Here is a 24,686-nt window from a genome sequence, read left to right on the forward strand (position 1 = left end):
TGTTTGGCTACATTTTAGATGGTTGTTGTTAGCCATGATGCTAGTTCATAAATATTTTTGCTATTTCTTAGATGCTTGTTGTTAGCCATGATGCTAGTTCGTCATTTTTTTGGCTTTTTAGATGGTTGTTGTTAGCCATTATGCTAGTTTGTCATTTTTGGTAATTTTTAGAAGATTGTTGTTCTCCATGATGCTAGTTCATCATTTTTTGGCTACTTTTTAGATGCTTGTTATTAGCCATGATGCTAGTTCATAAATATTTTTGCTATTTCTTAGATGCTTGTTGTTAGCCATGATGGTAGTTTGGCATTTTTTTGGCTATTTCTTAGATGCTTGTTGTTAGCCATGATGCTAGTTCGCCATTTTTTGGCTTTTTAGATGGTTTTTGTTACCCATGATGCTAGTTTGTCATTTTTTGGTAATTTTTAGAAGATTGTTGTTCTCCATTATGCTAGTTCATCATTTTTTGGCTACTTTTAGAAGCTTGTTGTTCGCCATGATGCTAGTTCCATATTTTTTGGCTACGTTTTAGATGCTTGTTGTTAGCCATGATGTTAGTTCCTCAATTTTTGGCTACTTTTTAGAAGCTTGTTGTTAGCCATGATGCTAGTTCATCATTTTTGGGCTATTTTTAGAAGCTTGTTGTTCACCATGATGCTAGTTCCATATTTTTGGCTACGTTTTAGATGCTTGTTGTTAGCCATGGTGCTAGTTCATCATTTTCTTGGCTATTTCTTAGATGCTTGCTGTTAGCGGCGATGCCAGAGGCGAATAGAGGTTCATAGTAGCACAAATAAACAAAAAGATTTTTCGCCAGTGAATCACAGGCTTTGTCATGTGTTCTTTTTTTTTTTTTTTTTTTTCCGGCTGACTCACATGTCTAGAAAGGAGTTGAGGAGTGAATGAATCCCACCTGGATGAGGTCCTGCCTCTCCTTTTCGCCCGCGCTGATGACCTTCTTAATGCTGCGCAGCTCGTTGAAGATGGCCTGGGCCTCGTCCAGTTTGTAGTTGGTCTGACTGCACGACATCTTACGGTCGATCCTGAACCGGGACACAAAAAAAAAGGGATGGGTTCAATTACGTACACGTATCAAAAGTCGAATCACATGAAGTGTCAGATATGAGATGGAGACGAAAAACGGTGGCATAAAAAATATGCCATTCTACTAAAAATGACTTATAGACGCTCTCCAACTTACGAACGAAATACGTTCCGAACGGTCGTTCGTAAGGTGAATTTGTTCGTAAGTTGCTTCAATGCTATATTTTATATGGAATCTATTTTTAAGGCTTATATAAGTATGTTTAAGGTTTATACAAGTATGGTTAAGGCTCGTATCAGTACCCTGTATTGGTTGGTTTGTGCTTAAAAATAAACATTTAATAAAATATATACCCTATAAAGATATGTACATGTAAAACCGGAGAGAATACTACATATTACTATAAAAATGTTCGTATGTACTGTTGTTTGTAATTCGAATGTTCCTAAGTAGGGGAGCGTCGTACATTACGAGTTTCATACACTTCAAGATGGCGCCGTGAAAGTGGCTACCTTTACAGCAGCTCCTGTATTTTGCTTTCCTACTTCTTCCTTTCATCACTCTGCTGCTGTGAAATGTCAATTTCTCCACTAAGAGAATAATAATAATAATAATAATAATAATAATAATAATACATTTAATTTATTTAATAATAATACATTTAATTTATTTACGCGCCTTTCTAAACTCTCAAGGTCACTTTACAGTCACGGGATACGTTTTTTTTCTGTGGGTGAGCAGCGGCAGCCACAAGCGCCAGCGTTTCAAGTTCGCCTTGAAAGTGTGTATGTGTGCTTCAAAGTGTCTTTTCATCATTGAACTACAAAAAAAAAAACAGAACCAATATGTCGTTGGGTGCCTTGAATTGGCTTATGTTCTACAGCGTGGTTGCAAAGGGAGGATGGGGGGGTTGTGTGGGGGGTGGGGGTCCCTCCCTGTCGCCGGGCCCGGCACGTGGCCGCCGTGTTCACCGCAACCCGCTTCCTTCACGGCACTTCAACAGCAGGTAGTGTTCAGCAAAGCAGCCAGGCAACAAGCCCGGCTTTGTTCGGACCACAAATTAACCCCCCGCCCCACCCTGCTAATCCCCCCCCCCCCCCCCCCACACACACACACACATTCCCGTTTCAATGGTTTTGTGAGGTCCGGATAACTCCAGATAGTGAGTGAGGATCACCATTGCTAATGAGTTTCGAGAAGAACTAAATGTCACCCCATTTACCACTTGAACTTAAAGAAAAAGTGGACCTGAAACTGAAATAACAGCAGGAGTGAGGTTTCTAAATGGGTACATTCAAAGTTCTCACCCCTATAGTGAATTTGGTTAAAATATCATTTCACTTTTTGTGGTATGAAAAAATGTCCACTTTTCAAAATGTCCTCACTATGTATGGTATAAAATGTTAGTGTTCCTCGCAAGACCAGTCATGCAAACACACACATACACATTCCTGTTTCAATGGTTTTGTGAGGTCCGGATAACTCCAGATAAGGAGTGAGGACCACCGTTGCTAATAAGTTTAGAGAAGAACCAGTGTTACATTTGAATACTAAATGTCACCCTTTCCCACTTCAACTTCTTTAAAAACAAAGAAATAAAAAGTGGACTTGAAACTGAAATAACAGCAGGAGTGAGGTTTCTGAATGGGTACATTCAAAGTCCTCACCCCTATAGTGAATTTAGTTAAAATATCATTTTACTTTTTGCGGTATGAACTTTTTCCTCTCATTAAACACGCACACACACACACATATATAAACACACACAGTGAGTAAAAAGTGTGTGTATCCAAGTGGAATGAAAATACACACCAAAAAAATCATTTTGGGTGAATTTGTGAGGACCTTTCTGAAACTTTAACATATACATATATAGACCCTATAGATGCCTTTAGAATGAAAAACTTGTGAGGACCTGCCAAAAGGTCGACACTTGTTAAAAATGTCCTTCACTACGTATGATATAAAATGTTAGTGGTCCTCACGAGACTAGTCATACAAACACACACGCACACACGCACACACGCGCACACACACACACACACACACACACACACACACACACACACACACACACACACACACACGCACGCACCAGCAAGGATGTGAAGTTTACATGCTGACAAAAAGGGGGGTCATATACTGAAAAAAAAGGGGGAGTGGGTCAGGGGGGACCATATTACAAGAGTTATTATACATTCCAAAAATGAAGTCATAGTCCAAAAATGTCATATTCGGCGTAATTATGACCAATGTCAATTTTGCCAGGAAAAAAAAAACAGCGAGAGAAATTTTGAGACGAATAAAATCAAAATATTGACACAAATTGAGTTGTAATTTCAAGAACATGAAAAAAAAACATTTTATAAGAAAGGCACAATTATACTAAGAAAAATGTAGTTTTATAAACTTAAAATCCATATTATATATACAAAATGAAGTTGAAAATATACAAGAATATTAACTCATTCACTGCCATTCACGAATTTAATAATAATAATAATATTTGTTAGAATTAGTTTAACATTTCACACAACACTATTAATAATAATGATAAAAACAACAATAAAAACAACAATAACAATAATAATAATAATAATAATAATAATAATAATAATAATAATAATTAACTTATTACTATTGTATAGTGCCTATTTCTGAACCCATTTTGCATTGTCATCAAATAGTGAGTAGTTTTACTTTATTTCAATGTTGCCAATGGGGTCCTTTGGATCCCATTGCAGCACAATACAGCGGGAGGGGGGGCAATGTATGTTTATTTTCTCCCATTTGTTTACCAAAAGCCCCACCGAGCGCAAATTCTCACACACACACACACACACACACACACACACACACACACACACACACACACACACACGCGCACGCGCACGCGCACGCACACGCGCACGCACACACACACACACACACACACACACACACACACACACACACACACAAAGGTATGTCAGTGTTGCATTTCTACATCGCGCGCCATCTTAGCAGGTTATTCTGGGAACGTGTGCAGTGGCGTACATCTGGCAGATAAGCGAGTCAGGAAGTGCTGAGGAATTTGCTCGCCGATATCTCAACGGCAGTGTTTTTCAAAATTGTGCGGACCCCCACGCCCACCACCCCGCCCTCCACTTCCTCTCTTTTGGCTCCCTCTTGCACTGGTGCATCCTCTTCCTGAGGTGGAGACCCCCCCCTCATCCCTCCCCCTCTCCCTTCCACAATTCCCTTTTCCAGCGACCCTTGGTTTGCAGTTCCTAAAAGTCGTTTTTTTTTTTTTTTCCTTATCCTGTAGGAGGCGGAGCTTTACTTTCGCTCACAAATGTTCCCAAGACAAAAAGACAGTGACTGTATTATTACTACCTTAGCTATTTGCGTTAGCTAGCTAGCGAGCTCCTTGCTGACACCTAAAACTTAAAACGAGCTAGAAAGAATAACTGGAGGTAAATGAGGACTTGTTCCTCAAATACAGCGAAAATTAGGCTTATAATTATAAAAATATGTTGATATTGAGTAGTAGAAATGAAAAAAAATTGACAGAAACTTCTTGAAGTAAGGCTACGCAACTCTACTGTGTGCTAACTCAGTCAGGAAACATATTAGCTATCTAGCTATCTATCTTTTTGAGTTATTCTGGGTCGGGTGAACTCTGGCGCGTGTGGCTGCCGCTGCTCAGCCACAGAAAAACTTATCCTGTACTAACTGTAAAGTGAGCTTGAGAGTTTTGAAAGGCGCTTATAAATGAAATGTATTACTATTAATATGATTATTAATAATTTTAAGATGTTTAATATGTTTAATGTGTTTATTATGTCTAATATGTTTAATAATTGTAATATTTTTATTTATTATTTATTATTATTATTAGTAGTAGTAGTGGTATTATGATTCTTATTAATATCATTATTATTACTATTATTCATAGAAATATTATTATTATTATTATTAATCTTATTAATGTTATTATTATTATGATTATCATTATTATTATGAGTAGTAGTAGTAGTAGAAATATTATTACTACAGTAAAGTCTCGTTATATCGATATTCTCTGGAGTCGGAAAAAATATCGATATAACCGGGACTATCGATATAGCCGATCCTGCGGCATGTAAATTTTCTCCTTGCGTTCATAGAAATAGTATCGTAATAAGCAGTACTATCGATATAACAAGACTTTACTGTATTTTTATTATTATTATTAGTAGTAGTAGTAGTAGTAGTAGTAGTAGTAGTAGTAGTAGTAGTAGTAGTAGTAGTAGTGGTATTATGATTATTATTAATATCATTATTATTACTATTATTCATGGAAATATTATTATTAATCTTATTAATGGTATTATTATTATTATTAGTAGTAGTAGTAGAAATATTATTACTATTATTAATCTTATTCATGTTATTATTATGATTATCATTATTACAATTATTATAGAATTATAATAATCATTATTATTATTATTATTAATCTTATTAATGTTATTATTATTATTATTATGATCATCATTATTAGTAGTAGTAGTAGTAGTAGAAATATTATTACTATTATTAATCTTATTCATGTTATTATTATTATGATTATCATTATTACAATTATTATAGAATTATAATAATCCTTATTATTATTATTATTATCTTATTAATGTTATTATTATTAGTAGTAGTAGTAGTAGTAGTAGTAGAAATATTATTACTATTATTAATCTTATTCATGTTATTATTATGATTATCATTATTACAATTATTATAGAATTATAATAATCCTTATTTTTATTATTATTATTATTAATCTTATTAATGTTATTATTATTATTATGATTATCATCATTATTAGTAGTAGTAGTTGTAGTAGTAGTAGTAGTAGAAATATTATTACTATTATTAATCTTATTCATGTTATTATTATTATGATTATCATTATTACAATTATTATAGAATTATAATAATCATTATTATTATTATTATTATTATTATTATTATCTCAGTTAAGAAAAGCGGGGAGGTACTGTACTGGGTGGTTCAAACCATTTTTTGGAGTGAAAAGGGTGATTTCGATACTTGTTATGTTTCAACCAAGTGCTGTATGGTGATAAGACTTTCTTGGCTTTTTAAAGAAAATAAAAAGCATGAAAAAATTAGCATTTTGTGGGTGCTTGAAGTCCACTTTAGCGCCACCCAAAAACATGCTTGTCCACTCTCCTTACTAGACCTTAACAGGCTTTCCAAACAACACCCATTTACATGCTTGAAAATGAAGGAAGCTGTGTATAGAATGAGTCAGAAATAATGCAGGAGAGAGTGAAGGGGAAAAAGGGTGGTGGGGAAGAAGGGTGTTGACGAGGAAGGGTGGCGGTCACACTCACTCCTGTAGTGTCTCCACGCCCATTTCCTTGTACTGCAGCTCCTGCCTCACCTGGGCCAACTCGTGCTTCAGTCGGGAAAGCTGCCAAGACCACAAGACAAGGACCGGGGTTTTTTTTGGGGAGGGGTCGAACATTAGGCTTCTTCTTGTCTCAAAGTACATAGTCATCAACATCCCAGACACTGTCGCGTCTGTGCACCATTAAAAAATAAAAAAATAAAGTACGACACCATTCTCTTAAAAACAAACAAACAAATACATAAATATATAAATAAACATAAATATACAAACACAAATAAATAACTTAGTACATATAAATAAATAACATAATAATATTTATAAATAAATCTATAAATAAATCTAGGAATAAATAACTAAATAAATAACTAGATAAACAAACTAACAAATACATGAATAAACAAATAAACAAATAAAATAAATACATACATAAACATAGATACATGACTAAATACATAAACATAAATAACTACATAAATAAATACATAAATATAACTACATAAATATAACTACATAAATAACTAAATAAACAAACTGACAAATAAATAAATAAACAGATAAAAAATTAAATAAATACAGAAATCTAAATAACCAAATAAATACATTGATGAATAAATAACCAAATAAACACGGCAAAATAAAAAATAACTAAATAATTAAATGAAAAAAAAACTAACAAATTAATAAACACATAAATAAATAAATAGATAACTAAAGACATAAACATAAATAACTACATAAATAAATACATACAAATATAACTACATAAATAAATAAACAAACTAACAAATAAATATATAAATAAATAAACAAATGCAAATAAACAACTAAATACATACATCTAAATAACAAAATAAATACATTGATAAATAAATAACCAAATACACAAAAATAAAAAAAATAACTAAATAAATAATTAAATGAAAAAAACTAACAAACAAATAAATAAATAAACATTAAAAAAATAACTAAATAAATACACCAATATAAATAAATTACTAAATGAACAACTACAAACAACTAAATAAATACACAAATATAAATAACTACACAAATATAAATACACAAATACATTTAGACAAACAAATAAATTAATAACTAAATAAATACATAAATAACTGTTTTGATTTCAGTTTGTTAAAAAAAAATTATATATATATATATATACACATATACACACACAATTGGAACGTTTTTTCCCATACATTATTCAACATTAAAGTTGTCTAGAATATTAAATGTGGTGTAATTATCCAATATCGGAGCTGTATAGTACCTAAAAATAGAGTTGTATAATAAGTACAGTAAATATGGTATTTTAGACTTTTATGGAGCATTAAATCTATCATAAATATGCTCCATTCACATTTTATAGATTCAAATCAACATCAGAGTTGTACAGAACATGAACTACGGTGCGAATAGGTGACACCAGAGTCAACCAGAATCGAAAATATGATCCGACTCCCCTTTCTCTGACCCTTTGATGGTGAGCTCATCCCCCCCCCCCCCCCGGGCCTTAGAGCCACAGTATCCTGTCAGTGGGCAACACCCCGGCTGGCTGCCCGGGGCTATCCCGCCACCCTTCCAAGCCGCGACGGGAGGCCATTGTTCTCCCGTGATAATGACTCACCCGCTCTCGTCTACAAGCCACTTCCACTTTGATTTGGTCTGGGTCGTATTTCGTGCCTGAGGATGAGCCGGAGAGCGCTGTGAACACACAAAAGAGGTTTTTTTTTTTTTTTTTTTTGAGTGGCGGCTCTGCAATCTGAGGTTTATTTTAATTTATTTAACAGGAAGATTAACTAATTTAATTTAATTTAATTTAATTAGATTTATTTATTTATTATTTTTATAAATATTTATATTTATTTTTTTAATAAATATGTATATTTGTTATATATATATATTTTATATATATATATATTGAATTGAATTTAACTGAATTTAATTTAATGTAGTTTAATTTACTTTACTTTAATTTAAGTTTTTTTTTTCAAAGAGCCGTAAAAATTTTCACTTCCGGAGGGATTGCTAAAAACGTTTCTTTAGCCGTCATCTGTACTTCTATGAAGGTGTCGGACATTTCGCTCCTCATCCGAGAAGCTTAATCAGCTAACGACAATGGTTGCTGGTAGCTCTTAGCCCTATATATACAGGTAACATCCGACTTACGACCCGCTCGACTTACGACCATTCACGCTTACGACCACCAGACCCTATTTTTAAAATTTCAATTCTACGCCTCGCACCGCAAGGCGCTAGCAGGCCGACAACGTGTATGTCAATTTTTGGCCTCGCACCTCACTCTCGCACAGCAATCGACCGTGTGATGGCACAATAGGGCGGGAGTTTGCGAGTCATTTAGCCTCCGAGTCTCTCTTCAACATTTTGAATGGATTTCGATTTACGACCATTTTGACTTACGACCGTTTGGTCGGAACGGAACTCGGTCGTAAGTCGGATGTTACCTGTATATAGATATATATATCCCTAATGTCAAGAGGTGGCGGTGCCAAACCTCTGCTTCGATAGATCCCTGCTCTAAGGTTGGGGGGGAGTAGAGTACTATTCCCGGAAGCTAATCTGATTACTTCTTTTGTCCTGACTGATTATGTCCTATGACTGGCCCTGATTGCCTCATTCGCCCTGGTATCACCTCATCAGCATGACTAAGCCTAAGTGGTAACGATCTAAGAAGTCCGTTGTAAGCACGATCCAAATTGATTGATTTATCAAAATAGCTTCTTTTACTGCTCTTTCAAACCATCTATTTTCTTTAGCCAATATTTTAACCTTACTTTGGTCACCTCCGGATGTAGTAAGAGAAGTTTTCACAATTGAAAAAGGCACTGAAATCCAACAAAGGGGGTTGTTGGACCACGCCGTCTGGGGGTCTTACCGCTGCTTGCGACAGAGCGGCTGTCTTCGGAGAGTTCGTGGAAGAGCAACATTTCGCGCTGGGCCAGCTCCAGTCGCTGCTGCTTGACCAGGTACATCTCTTTTTTGGCTTGGAGGGCCTCTTGCGCCACCACCAGGTATTCCTTCAACATACGCTCCTGCTCCTGGCGCCATTGGGTGCGCGGGTTCTCGATCTGGGTGGTCTCTGAAGGGGCGGCAGAGAGCATCCGGCGAGTACAGTCATCGGTAAAACTTGTTGATACAGAGTGGGAGAAAATGGCGGTGAATGTACCGATACCAGGTGTCATGTTGAGTCGATACCGGGTTATCGTAAAGTATGTATGCCGATACCAGACAATGATACTTAGGGCAAAAATAAGTAAGTAATTTCCAACGAAACGTGTGCGCCATCTTGTGCATTTTCTGGGCGCTACATCGGAGTCCAGACGGCTCGAATTGATACGAAAGGACTTCTTTAATCGATTGCAAACATTTATGCTTTCCTCTTCAGAACTATTTGAATCATATTCATAACTGGAAAGCATCGTCTCCGAATCCGAACTCTCTGAAGCCATTGTTTTGATTCTGGAGCAAGGCAGTTTGTGAAGGAGTATCCTGGCGTGACGTCACGAACAAGGGGGCGGGACTTTCTGAATCTCCCCAGTTCTGACCTCATTTTGTGGCAGTTTTGGGACACTAAGTCATTTTTATTTTGGTTATTCGTTTTGCATTTGACTAAAAATATCAGCCTGCAATGTTTTGGGTATTTTAGATGCTATAAAACGTTTTTCTGATGTCAGTTAGGAAGCAAAAAAATGATGTCGGTTGTCCTTTAAGTTTCTTCAAGTCACAAGTCATTTCCTGGCCAACGGCACCCTCTAGTGGATTGATTCAGACATAGCACTACTGAAGGCCTACGAGTGACATGCACGGACGGCCCACCATTGGCTACAACGAATGAATCGAATGCAGAATGTTCTACGATTCCAAAACAAGCCATTGTTTCAAATGAACAATGACAAAAATATGAAATTAGTTTGACTAAAAATCGATATTGTCTAGAACGATCGCCGGCGCTAAACGAGATTGACTGCGACCGGTGAAAGGTACTCACTGTTAATGTGGTCGATGTAGTAAACCCCGACTTGCTGGTCGTACACTTCCTCCCATCCCAGGGGAAGCTCATCTCCGACACAGTCTGCAAAGGTCAGCGGCTTGGTGATCCTGAACGTCAGCATTGAAACAAATCGATCGATTGATTAATACAGATGTTCATATTTCTATTTTGTGACAATTAAAAAAAAATCCGGTACATACAATTTCAGAATTCTGTATTAGATCAATTGTTCGGAATAAATTATCAGTGAGTAGCTTTTTTGGTCATCCAATTGTTAGGTTACAACATTGCGCAATAAGGTAAATATTTAATTACATTTATAATAATAATCATCATAATCATAATACAGTCACAAGATAACTTTTTCTGTGGGTGAGCGGCGGCACCCACACGTGCCAGCGTTCTCCCAGCCCGGAAATAACTCAAATACAAAGAAAGCTAGCTAGCTAATGGATAGCTATCGAGATAGCTAGCTAGGTATATACTGTATATAATAGATCGCTAATAGATTGCTAGCTAACTAAAAGACGCTAAATGGATTTTGCTGTTTTTGTGTTTTCTTTGGTCACTTTGGGTTGTAATAATAATAATAATAATAATAATAATAATAATAATAATGCATTTCATTTATAAGCGGCTTTCAAAACTCTCAAGGTCACTTTACAGTCACAGGATAAGTTTTTTGTGGGTGAGCAGCGGCAGCTACACGCGCCAGTGTTCACTCAACCAGGAACAACTCACAAAGATAGGTAGCTATCTAGCTAATGGATGGCGAGATAGAGAATAGCTAGCTAGCTGGATAGCATAGATAACTAGCGAGCTAGATGTTTGTCCTGACTCAAATAGCTAGCTAGATAGCTAATAGATAGCCAGCTAGCTAGCTAATAGATGGCTACATAGCGAACAGATAGCTAGCTAGCTAGATAGCATAGATAACTAGCTAGCTAGATAGTTAATGTTTCGTGACTCAAAAAGCTAGCTATATAGCTAATAAATAGCCAGCTAGCTAGCTAGATACCTAATAGCGAGCTACATAGCTAGTATCTTTACTTGACTTGAAGATTGCATCGGTAAGTTAACTTTATGCATTGTATGTTACTCAAATGTTTATAATCGTTAAAATATAAAACTAACGGTTAATGCTAACATTAGCCTGTAATATTTTAACCTAACAGCGATCACAGACATGTATAATAAAAATATTGCTTTGCCGCTACCTTACAGGATGTTGTTGTCAAGTGTCTATGTTGAAGTAAGTTTAGGAACTTCACTGGCGGATTATGAAAATGTAACTTTTGGATTCAAGGCAACTAGACTTGTTCGTAGTGTTTTTTTTTTTTTTGTTGATTTTTTTTTTTACGTGTTGACCGAAAGTTTCCAAGAATGACTTCAACACCAGGAAATGACAAGGTGCTAATTCATAGCGTGTCAGCCACGTGATTGACAGGTCAAAGCGCACACATACCGACGACGACAAACACCTCATTTCAAGTGTTTGCCAAAGGTAAACATACTCAAGTCATGAGCACACACACACACACACACACACACGCACACACACACACACGCTAGCACAGATATGGTGCCTTGTGAAACACTTTTGCGTTGTTCGGTATATCCACGTCAACTTTATGACATCCCTATTTTTATAAGAATAATAATAAATGTTAATTATAAATAATAATAATATAATAATAATAATATTAATAATAATAATATTTTTTTCTGTTGTTACCGTTGTCTCTGATACGGTTAAAATGTGCAAAAATTAATCGGTACCATTTGACTGTCATTGCTGAACAGCCCTGAGGCGCTTGTGCCATTTTGTCGCGGCTTGGAATTGAAGCGGATTTACGTGGAACAGCAGATGTGTTGGCCCGGGCCGAGTACGTACGAACGTGAATCAGAATAAAACATAATCAAGCAATAATCAAGATTTTTCATTTTTTTCATTCGCTCAAGCTAAAACTAGATTGTTCCACATACACATCGGCGCTCTGTCGCGGCTAGGAATTGAAGCGGATTTACGTGGAACAGGAGATGTATTAGCCCGGGACGAGTACATATGAACGTGAATCAGAATAAAACATCACAATCAAGATTTGTCATTTTTTTCATTCGCTCAGCTAAAACGAGATTGTTCCACATACGCATCGGCGCTCTGTCGCGGCTTGGAATTGAAGCGGATTTACGTGGAACAGGAGATGTGAAACAATCTCATTTCCTCAACGGATGCTACAGCTTCGTGTTTGATTTCAACATTTAGCTTGTAGCAAACGTGCACATATCACCATGATGTCCCTGATCCATTGGTGAAAAGGACGCTTCGATCCTCTGCTCTTTCATTTAGAAATGCTTCATACAATAAAGAGGGTGCAGAAAGTGTTTAAAATTGAATGACTGTGTGTCTTTTGTGTTATGTCACGTTATTTTACTTTTTTGTTGTTTTGACTTCAAAATGGCACCGCGAAGAATGGCTGCCTTGACAGCAGCTCACATATTTTATTTTCTACTTTTTCCTTTCCTTTTCTCGGATTTTCATCACTTTGCTGTTGTGAAATGTAAATTTCTCCACTGCGAGGCTAATAAAGGCTAATCCAAAAAAAAAAAAAAAAAAAAAAAAAATACATAATCTATCAATCTTTCTCATTCCAAGTTGAAACTGTTCAGTTGGTTGAGAACATCCCCGGGGAAGGATTTTCCTCGAACCCGCACATTCTCACAATTCCACACTTGGCAGTCAAATTCCTAAATGAAGACATTTTGGAAACGTTCAACCCTTTCCTCCTGTCGTTCTTTGACAGGTTCAAGCATATCGCAACCAACCGAGCTCATTTCAAAACATTTTATAATAATAATAATACATTTCATTTACAAGCGACTTTCAAAACTCTCAAGGTCACTTTACAGTCACAGGATATTTTTTTTTTTTGTGGGTGAGCAGCGGCAGCCACACGTGCATTAAAGGGCCAGGCAGACGACAGTGAAAGAGTATCAACTTTGATAGTTCAAAGGCAGAGTGTAGACCGCAAGGTTAAAATATGCCATCAATCAGGCTCCACAAACAACCCGCATAAGCCATCTGTAGACTTGATGCAAAAAGCTATCAACCCAGCTAAACAGAACACAATTGATGAGGAACTAGATAAAATTATCGCAGAGAAAACACCAACAAGGGATTATTCCTCAAGATGGTAAAAGAAGAAGGTTATGTTCCTCATCAAGTGTTTAATGCTGATGGAACCGGCCACTCCATTCTATCAAGCCATCAACGGCCATCACAAAGATAAATAAAACGACTTTATTATACAGTACAGTTTATTTATTTCATCATAATACCATACCGCATTTATTATACATAAAATATGGTATGTGTTGTGTAGTTTTAGAAGTAAGAAAGTAGAAAATTATGTTTTATGGGGACCAGGGAACGGATTATTCTCATTTTAATGGTTTCCTATGGGAAATTAATTTTTGGGATACACACTTTTCACCTTACACACTGTCTGGGAACCAATTAAATTCGTAAGCCAAGGTATCACTGTATTGCCTAATTTTCTTTATTAAAACGAAATATCCGAAGCCACACCCCCCCCCCCCTTTCTCCCCGGCATTTCAAGCTCTTTGGCGTTCTCATGCAATCGTCACAGAAATTGCATTCTCTGGTTGTTGTTGTTCAACGTCACTGTCTTGAGGGGTGGGGTAGTGGTGGTGGTGGTGGTGGTGGTTGGGGGGCATGTCAGCTCGCAGATTGTAATCGCGCCACATGTGAATGTTTGCTTTGTTCGGCAGTCTTGTGACCGCGTGGTCATTCTGCCAAATTCACGCACACGCAGACGTAGCAAAAAAGAGTGGTCATCGTGACACAACTACCTTATAGTCGTCATATTTATTATAGCGATCCATTATGTGGCTGCCGCTGCTCACCCACAAAAGAACTTATCCTGTAACTGTAAAGTGTCGTTGAGAGTTTTGAAAGGCGCTTATGAATGAAATGTATTATTATTATTAGCTAGCTAGCTAACTTTATATCTATTTGAGTTGCTTCCGGGTTTAGTGAACGCTGGCGCGTGTGGCTGCCGCTGCTCACCCACAGAAAAACTTATCCTGTAACTGTAAAGTGTCGTTGAGAGTTTTGAAAGGCGTTTATAAATTAAATGTATTATTATTATTAGCGAGCTAGCTAACTTTATATCTATTTTAGTTGCTTCCGGGTTTAGTGAACGCTGGCGCGTGTGACTGCCGCTGCTCACCCACAGAAAAACTTATCCTGTAACTGTAAAGTGTCGTTGAGAGTTTTGAAAGGCGTTTATAAATTAAATGTATTATTATTATTAGCGAGCTAGCTAACTTTATATCTATTTGAGTTGCTTCCGGGTTTAGTGAACGCTGGCGCGTGTGACTGCCGCTGCTCACCCACAGAAAAACGTATCCATTGACTGAAAAGTGACCTTGAGAGTTTTGAAAAGCGTGTATAAAAGAGATATAAGATAAGACTTCTGACTGTCTATACAAGAAATCCTGTCAAATGGAAATTCATTAATCCGGAAAAAAATATCGTATGCATTAACTTTTTTCTTTATATAGCGCCCCAACAACAGCTGAAGCATACTGTAGCTAAAGAAGTTTGAACATAATTGTATATTTTGTATTTTAATATGTAGAAAACAATTCATATTTCCTCAAGCAATTGACTGTTGAGTGTCCTTGAGAGGTTTGAAAGGCGCTTATAAATGAAATGTATTATTATTATTAGCTAGCTAGCTAACTTTATATCTATTTGAGTTGCTTCCGGGTTTAGTGAACGCTGGCGCGTGTGACTGCCGCTGCTCACCCACAGAAAAACTTATCCTGTAACTGTAAAGTGTCGTTGAGAGTTTTGAAAGGCGCTTATAAATGAAATGTATTATTATTATTAGCTAGCTAGCTAACTTTATATCTATTTGAGTTGCTTCCGGGTTGAGTGAACGCTGGCGCGTGTGACTGCCGCTGCTCACCCACAGAAAAACTTATCCTGTAACTGTGAAGTGTCGTTGAGAGTTTTGAAAGGCGCTTAGAAATGAAATGTATTATTATTATTAGCTAGCTAGCTAACTTTCTATCTATTTGAGTTGCTTCCGGGTTTAGTGAACGCTGGCGCGTGTGACTGCCGCTGCTCACCCACAGAAAAACTTATCCTGTAACTGTAAAGTGTCGTTGAGAGTTTTGAAAGGCGCTTATAAATGAAATGTATTATTATTATTAGCTAGCTAGCTAACTTTATATCTATTTGAGTTGCTTCCGGGTTTAGTGAACGCTGGCGCGTGTGACTGCCGCTGCTCACCCACAGAAAAACTTATCCTGTAACTGTAAAGTGTCGTTGAGAGTTTTGAAAGGCGCTTATAAATGAAATGTATTATTATTATTAGCTAGCTAGCTAACTTTCTATCTATTTGAGTTGCTTCCGGGTTTAGTGAACGCTGGCGCGTGTGACTGCCGCTGCTCACCCACAAAAAAACTTATCCTGTAACTGTAAAGTGTCGTTGAGAGTTTTGAAAGGCGCTTATAAATGAAATGTATTATTATTATTAGCTAGCTAGCTAACTTTCTATCTATTTGAGTTGCTTCCGGGTTTAGTGAACGCTGGCGCGTGTGACTGCCGCTGCTCACCCACAAAAAAACTTATCCTGTAACTGTAAAGTGTCGTTGAGAGTTTTGAAAGGCGCTTATAAATGAAATGTATTATTATTATTAGCTAGCTAGCTAACTTTCTATCTATTTGAGTTGCTTCCGGGTTTAGTGAACGCTGGCGCGTGTGACTGCCGCTGCTCACCCACAGAAAAACTTATCCTGTAACTGTAAAGTGTCGTTGAGAGTTTTGAAAGGCGCTTATAAATGAAATGTATTATTATTATTAGCTAGCTAGCTAACTTTATATCTATTTGAGTTGCTTCCGGGTTTAGTGAACGCTGGCGCGTGTGGCTGCCGCTGCTAACCCACAGAAAAACTTATCCTGTAACTGTAAAGTGTCGTTGAGAGTTTTGAAAGGCGCTTATAAATGAAATGTATTATTTCTTTCTTTTTTTTTTTTTTAAAGCGGGGTGTCTTTGAATGACAATACAGCAACAGTTTAAAATGAAGTGGTGCGAGCGTAGCATTCCATGTCCACATTCTGCACATTGGCGTGCCGGATAAGAATTTTCTGAAATTAGCTGAGGATAGACTGACAAGCATGTCCAGCTGCGTGATGACACTCTCGCACCTTCCCGGAAAAAAAATATATATATATATATATATATATATATATATATATTTTTTTTTGGGTCATCAAAAGACATTTGCTAATTCAAGAATAATCCATTGCGGAGGATATTTCCATCCTACGCCAACTGCCTTTAGCCCGGAGACGACGACGCTACCCCTTTCGTGGCGTGAGGACAGCGAACAGGCATGTGAAACGGAAGGCTGGGAAGTCTCAAACATTACCGAATTTTGTCCGTTTTTGTTCTGAGAGTTATTTTATTCCTAAAGACAAAAAAAAAAAATCAAGATTTCCCACTAATTTTGATACAAATTAGCCACCCCGATATAGCACCTGCTCACCCGGCGAGCTCCTAAGGTTTTAGCTAATAGCTAGCCAGCTATCCATTTGCTAGCTGGCTGGTTTTCTGGCTGTCTGGATGATTATCTGGCTAACTATTTATTCGCTATCCATTAGCTAGCTGGATAGCTATTAGTTGTCTGGCTGGCTGACTGTTGGCTGGCTAGCTGTTGGCCATCTGGCTATTAGCTGTTTATTAGCTATCCATTAGCTAGCTGGATAGCTATTAGTTGTCTGGCTATCTGTTTATCTATTAACTATTTATATTCGCTATCCATTAGCTAGCTGGATAGCAATTAGCTGTCTGGCTGGCTGACTGTTGGCTGGCTAGCTGTTGGCCATCTGGCTATTAGCTGTTTATTAGCTATTTATTAGCTATCCATTAGCTAGCTGGTTGGCTATCTATTAACTATTTATATTCGCTATCCATTAGCTAGCTGGATAGCTATTAGTTGTCTGGCTGGCTGACTGTTGGCTGGCTAGCTGTTGGCCATCTGGCTATTAGCTGTTTATTAGCTATTTATTAGCTATCCATTAGCTAGCTGGTTGGCTATCTATTAACTATTTATTTCCTATCCATTAGCTAGCTGGATAGCAATTAGCTGTCTGGCTGGCTGACTGTTGGCTGGCTAGCTCTTGGCCATCTGGCTATTAGCTGTTTATTAGCTATTTATTAGCTATCCATTAGCTAGCTGGTTGGCTATCTATTAACTATTTATATTCGCTATCCCTTAGCTAGCTGGATAGCTATTAGTTGTCTGGCTGGCTGACTGTTGGCTGGCTAGCTGTTGGCCATCTGGCTATTAGCTGTTTATTAGCTATTTATTAGCTATCCATTAGCTAGCTGGTTGGCTATCTATTAACTATTTATATTCGCTATCCATTAGCTAGCTGGATAGCTATTAGTTGCCTGGCTGGCTGACTGTTGGCTGGCTAGCTGTTGGCCATCTGGCTATTAGCTGTTTATTAGCTATCCATTAGCTAGCTGGTTGGCTATCTATTAACTATTTATTTCCTATCCATTAGCTAGCTGGATAGCAATTAGCTGTCTGGCTGGCTGACTGTTGGCTGGCTAGCTGTTGGCCATCTGGCTATTAGCTGTTTATTAGCTATTTATTAGCTATCCATTAGCTAGCTGGTTGGCTATCTATTAACTATTTATATTCGCTATCCCTTAGCTAGCTGGATAGCTATTAGTTGTCTGGCTGGCTGACTGTTGGCCATCTGGCTATTAGCTGTTTATTAGCTATTTATTAGCTATCCATTAGCTAGCTGGTTGGCTATCTATTAACTATTTATATTCGCTATCCATTAGCTAGCTGGATAGCTATTAGTTGTCTGGCTGGCTGACTGTTGGCTGGCTAGCTGTTGGCCATCTGGCTATTAGCTGTTTATTAGCTATTTATTAGCTATCCATTAGCTATCTATTAACTATTTATTTCCTATCCATTAGCTAGCTGGATAGCAATTAGCTGTCTGGCTGGCTGACTGTTGGCTGGGTAGCTGTTTGCTATGTGGCTATTAGCTATTTATTTGCTATCCATTAGTTAGCTGACTGGCTGTGGGCTGTCTAGCTGGTTGGCTATTTGCTATTTATTTGCTATCCGTTAGCTATTAGCTGTCCGGCAGGCTGACTGTTGGCTGGGTATCGATTATCTATTCGCTATCCATTAGCTAGCTAACTATTAGCTGTTTAGCTGACTGGTTGTAAGCTGTCGGCTATCTGGTTATACATTAGCTATTTATTTGCTATCCGTTAGCTAGCTAGCTCTCTATCAATTTGAGTTGTTTCGGGGTTGAGTGTACGCGGGCGCGTGTGGCTGCCGCTGCTCACCCATAGAAAAACTTATGAGAGTTTTGAAAGGCGCTTATGAATGAAATGTATTATTATTATTATTATTATTTCCAAAAAGGCCACAAGTGGTGCCGGCCTCCAAATTCCATTGTGTGTTTAAAAAGGAAACGTGAAAACAACTTTCAGAGAAATGTCAATCACGCTCGGGCCTCCCGACTGAGGCGGCGTTGGTGCAGGATTTCAGAGCGCGGCTTAAAAAGCAGCTGAGATCCAGACGGAATCTGCGTGTGCTTTTATGTGTTGAATCCGATGAAAATAGGCCTCCTAAAAGTAGAGTTAGCGTCTGGACCCGACGTGAGGGAGGGGATAAGGCATGGGGGTTTATGGAGTGGGGGCAGCATAGAGGGGAAGTATGGCAAAAAGCTGCCAGGTCAGTTTCATTGTAGCTCGTGTGCTAACTAGCGTAGCATTGTCATCACGACTGTCACAAAAATAAACAACAAATAAAAAAAATGAACGCGTAAATAAACAAATAAATGAATAGATGGTAGATAGCTAGCTAGATAGGTAGCCAGCGAGAGAGGTAGGTAGCCGGCGAGAGAGTTAGGTAGCCGGCGAGAGAGTTAGGTAGCGAGATACTGTAGGTCGGTCAAGAGATAGATCGGTCGCTAATTAAGTCATTAGCGAGATAGGTCAGTCGTGAGATAGGTCGTTAGCGAGATAGCTAAGTCGCGAGATAAGTCGGTAGCGAGACAAATCGTTAGCGAGATAGCTAAGTAGCAAGTAAGTTATCTATATAGTGAGTTAGCGAGCTAGCTAGTTAGCAAGATAGATAGCTAGATAGATATCTAGACGGCTAGCTAGATAGCGAGATAGATAGCAAGCTAGTTAGATAGATAGCTACATTGATAAGGGGCCCGGTGACAGCAGTAATTTCCAGTAAATTTTGATATCGAACCGTACCATGTTAGGGCTACAAATTCTGATTATTTTAATCATCAATGAAGCGATTGATGATCTCGTTTTCAAAAAAAATCTTCTTTCTACGGATTTATATATTCACGCGTGTGTGTGTGTGTGTGTGTGTGTGTGTGTCATTGGATGGGCAGAATTGTAAAATCAGATTGATTGCCCCGAGATTGTCGAGCAGAGGAAAAAGTGTGGCGGTCACGACATGATTGTGCTTTTCAATAAGAATTGTGCACCCAATGTGGAAACAATGGAGGCCCTGACAGCTGGCCCACTTTGGCATGTCCTGTTTAGGTTGCATTCTTCGAAGCGGCGCTCGTTCACGGACGCTGATCAACATTCGGGCCTTCGTCGCAGTTTGGCTGCCCAATTCATTAACTTTGAGACACCGACTGGTTTAACGTCTGTGTCGTTCTCCTTTTGTGAATGTTTTACATTTCGCGTTTGTGTCCATGTTCTTTTAATATTAAAAATAATAATACATTTAATTTCTAAGCACTTTTCAAAACTCTCAAGGTCACTTTACAGTCACAGGATACAGTCGCTAATAGATAGCTACCTAGCCTGCTAGATAGCTAAATGATAGCTATCTAGATAGCTGATAAATAGCAAAAAAATAGTTAGGTAGCTAGCTAACTAATAGATACAGTAATAATAATAAAACTTTTCATTTAAGCACTTTTCAAAACTCTCAAGGTCACTTTACAGTCACAGGATACAGTTGCTAATAGATAGCGACCTAGCCAGCTAGATAGCTAAACGATAGCTATCTAGATAGCTGATAAATAGCAAAAAATAGTTAGGTAGCTAGCTAACTAATAGATACAGTAATAATAATAAAACTTTTCATTTAAGCACTTTTCAAAACTCTCAAGGTCACTTTACAGTCACAGGATACAGTCGCTAATAGATAGCGACCTAGCCAGCTAGATAGCTAAACGATAGCTATCTAGATAGCTGATAGATAGCAAATAAATAGGTAGCTAGCTAACTAATAGATACAGTAATAATAATAAAACTTTTCATTTAAGCACTTTTCAAAACTCTCAAGGTCACTATACAGTCACAGGATAGAGTTGCTAATAGATAGCTACCTAGCCAACTAGATAGCTATCTAGATAGCTGACAGATAGCAAAAAAAAAAAAAAAAAATAGGCAGGTAGCTAACTAATAGATACAGTAATAATAATAAAACTTTTCATTTAAGCACTTTTCAAAACTCTCAAGGTCACTATACAGTCACAGGATACAGTCGCAAATAGATAGCTACCTAGCCTGCTAGATAGCTAAACGATAGCTATCTAAATAGCTGATAGATAGCAAAAAAAACAATAGGTAGGTAGCTAACTAATAGATACAGTCATAATAATAATACATTTCATTTATAAGCACTTTTCAAAACTCTCAAGGTCACTTTACAGTCGCTACTAGATAGCTATCTTTTGAATATATGACTAAGATAGCTTAGCTAAGCTTAGCTATATCACTTAGTATGGTTCTTCATTTCAACCCCCCAGCACCTCCCGCCTTGTCAATTCATTTTTAAAACAACCACCGCCTGTTTCATGCTCCTTGTGAGTGATCCATTTTCTATTTGTGTTTGGCTCTTAATCGTATTCGATCAAGAATGCATCGGCAGCTGCTGACTATTTTTTTATTTATTTTTTTGTGGCCGGGACTTGCCCAGAACTAAATTTGACAAAGCAACTGGGTGACGGGTTAGGCTGCGTGTGAGAGTCTGGGTGCGAGTGGTGAGCTACAGCAGCCTCATTGTAAATGTGTTGGTTAGACCTCTGGCATTGTTTATTCCCTTCCACGAGGGGGCAGCATTTGCCTTTTGTCCATGTTAGCGCTTTATTATAGCTTCAGCTGTTGTTAAAGCGCTATATAAGTCAATATACAGTAAAGTCTCGTTATATCGATATTCAAGAGAGTCCGAAAAAATATCGATATAACCGGGACTATCGATATATCCGACCCTGTTTGCATGTAATTTTCTCCGTGCGTGCATAGAAATAGTATCGATATAACCGGGACTATCGATATATCCGATATCGATATAACAAGACTTTACTGTAACTAATTTAGCTTTTTTTTTAAATAAAAATATATGACAAACATTTTATTGTATATTAATCAGAATAAAGTAGAAAACAAAAATACAGTGATACCCTGGCTTACGAACTGCAAGGTTAAAATTCCCATCAATCAGGCTCCACAAATAACCCGCACAAGCCATCTGTACACTTGATGCAAAAAGCTATCAACCCAGCTAAACAGAACACAATTGATGAGGAACTAGGTAAAATTATTGCAGGGAAAACACCTACAAGGGACCTTGATAGTTTTGAAAGGCGCTTATAAATGAAATGTATTATTATTACAAGGGATCATTCCTCAAGATGGTGAAAGAAGAAGGCGACATTCCTCATCAAGTGTTTAATGCTGATGAAACCGGGCCACTCCATTCCATCGACGACCATCATGACCATTCTAGGTAAATAAAACCAGTTTATTACACAGTACAGTTTATTTCTTTCATTATAATACCATAGCACATTTATCATACATAAAATAGGTTATATTTTGTGTAGTTTTAAGGCTTATTTAGTAGAAAATTATGTTTTATGGTGACCTGGGAACGGATTATTCTCATTTTAATGGTTTCCTATGGGAAATTAATTTTTGGGATACACACTTTTCACCTTACACACTGTATGGGAACCAATTAAGTTCGTAAGTCAAGGTATCACTGTACTTTAATCAGATGCTAAAAAAAATACATTAATTAAAGCACACGGGCCAAATAGTGACGCCCCCTCCCCCCTTTCTAACACATAATGAAAACACTGTGGGAAGCAAAATAAAAGTGAGGTTCAGCGCATGTGAATAACCTCTGGGCGCCTGCAAACACAGCTCACCCTTTCCAGAATAATTGAATTTGGTGTGCTTCGTGCCTCAGCATAATGGGCCGCCTTTGCCGGGCGTTGGGTTGCATAACACAGCTAATAGAAGAGAAGGCCTGCCGGGACGGCATACGGGGACACGTGGGAACACCCCCCCCAACGCCCCCAGAAGCCACTCCGCCCCCCGCCCCCTTACGCCCGTTTTCGACATCGTGAGCAAAGCGCAACCCCTAGGGCCTTCGTGTTGGACATGCCGAGCGTGACGCTCATTCCAGTGGAAGAAAAAAGCCTCGGGCGGCGGCGCGAGCTGACGGGCGGCATCCTCCTGAGACAAACGAGGCAACGAATGTCCTTGGAGACAAATCAATTTTTTTTACAAATGTTTCTAAATTTGTTTTTATTGACTTCATCTTTTCATCTGTATCAATATTAATTTATCTTTGAAATCTAAATTTTATTTTATATTTTTTCTAATTTATTTTATTTTGTTGACTTATCATTTGTATCAATGGTATTTAATTTATCTTTGAAATCATTTTTTTTCAATTTTTTTTGTTTTGTTGACTTCATCTTTTCATTTATGTCAATATGATTTTTTTATCTTTGAAATGTATTTTTTTCTAATTTATTTTATTTTGTTGACTTAATATTTTCATTTGCATCAATGTTATTTAATTTATCTTTGAAATCAAATTTGTGTTTTATTTTTCAATTTTTTTGTTTTATTGACTTGATCTTTTCATTTGGATCAATATTTAATTTTTGTCTTTGAAATGTAAATTGTAATTGTTTTAAAATTGTTCTAATTTATTTTATTGACTTCATATTTTTATTTGTATCAATATTATTTAATTTATCTCTGAAATCAATTTATTTTTTATTTTTTTGTTTACTTCATCTTTTCATTTGTATCAGTATTATTTAATTTATCTTGGTATCTAAATTTTTATTTTTTATTTGTCTTCTAATTTTTTAGCTTTATTGACTTCATCTTTTCATGGATATCAATATTATTTAATTTATCTTTGAAATCACAATGTTAGTGTATTTTTTATTTTTCACTTCTTTTTGTTTTATTGACTTCATCTTTTCATTTGTATCAACATTATCTTTGAAATTTAAATTGCATTTTAAACTGTATCTTTTTTTTATTTTTCATTTTTTTTGTTTTATTGACTTCATCTTTTCATTTGTATCAATATTATTTAATTTATCTTTGATATCTAATTTTATTTTTTTCTATTTTTTTTATTTTATTGACTTCATCTTTTCATTTGTATTCAAATTATTTAAATCATATTTGAAATCTAAATTGTATTTATTTTTTAAAATTTAAGTTTTTTTGTTTTGTTGACTTCATCTTTTCATTTGTATCAATATTATTTAATGTTTCTTTGAAATCATTTTTTTCCACAATTTTTTTACTTCATCTTTTCATTTGTATCAACATTATTTAATTTATCTTTTAAATCAAAATATTTTGTTTTATTGACTTCATCTTTTCATTTGTAGAAATATTTAATTTATCTTTGAAATCTAAATGTAATGTTTTTCTATTTTTTGTTTTATTAAATTCATCTTTTCATTTGTATCAATATTATTTAATTTATCTTTGGAATCTAAATGCTATTTTTTGTTTCCAATTCTTTCGTTTTATTGACTTCATCTTTTAATTTGTATCAATTTAATATTTAATTTATCTTTGAAATCCATGTTTTATTTATTTATTTTGTTTTTTACTTCATCTTTTCATTTGTATCAATATTATTTTATTCATCTTTGAAATCCAAATGTTACTTTTTGTTTGTAATTTTTTATTTTATTGACTTCATCTTGTCATTTGAAACAATATTATTAAATTTATCTTTGAAATCTAAATTTTATTTGTTTTTAATTTTTCTATTTTTTTGTTTTGTTGACCTCATCTTTTCATTTGTATCAATATTATTTAATTCATCTTTGAAATCTAATTTTTTATTTT

General features: G+C 36.4%; 1 protein-coding gene across 1 annotated transcript in view; it reads right to left on the minus strand.

Annotated features, from left to right (window-relative positions):
• The window catches only part of wwc3 (WWC family member 3), a 51,180-nt gene that overhangs the window by 19,470 nt on the left and 7,024 nt on the right, over positions 1 to 24,686 (minus strand). The window contains exons 2-6 of the mRNA XM_089001498.1: positions 10,453 to 10,562; positions 9,340 to 9,543; positions 8,071 to 8,147; positions 6,421 to 6,500; positions 914 to 1,043 (exon numbers count right to left, since the gene is read on the minus strand). Of these exons, the coding sequence (XP_088857624.1) occupies positions 914 to 1,043; positions 6,421 to 6,500; positions 8,071 to 8,147; positions 9,340 to 9,543; positions 10,453 to 10,562 (601 nt within the window). The remainder of the gene's footprint in view (positions 1 to 913; positions 1,044 to 6,420; positions 6,501 to 8,070; positions 8,148 to 9,339; positions 9,544 to 10,452; positions 10,563 to 24,686) is intronic.

This window comes from Hippocampus bargibanti, linkage group LG07, assembly GCF_051943395.1.
Source record: "Hippocampus bargibanti isolate YZ-2025 linkage group LG07, ASM5194339v1, whole genome shotgun sequence".
NCBI lineage: Eukaryota > Metazoa > Chordata > Actinopteri > Syngnathiformes > Syngnathidae > Hippocampus > Hippocampus bargibanti.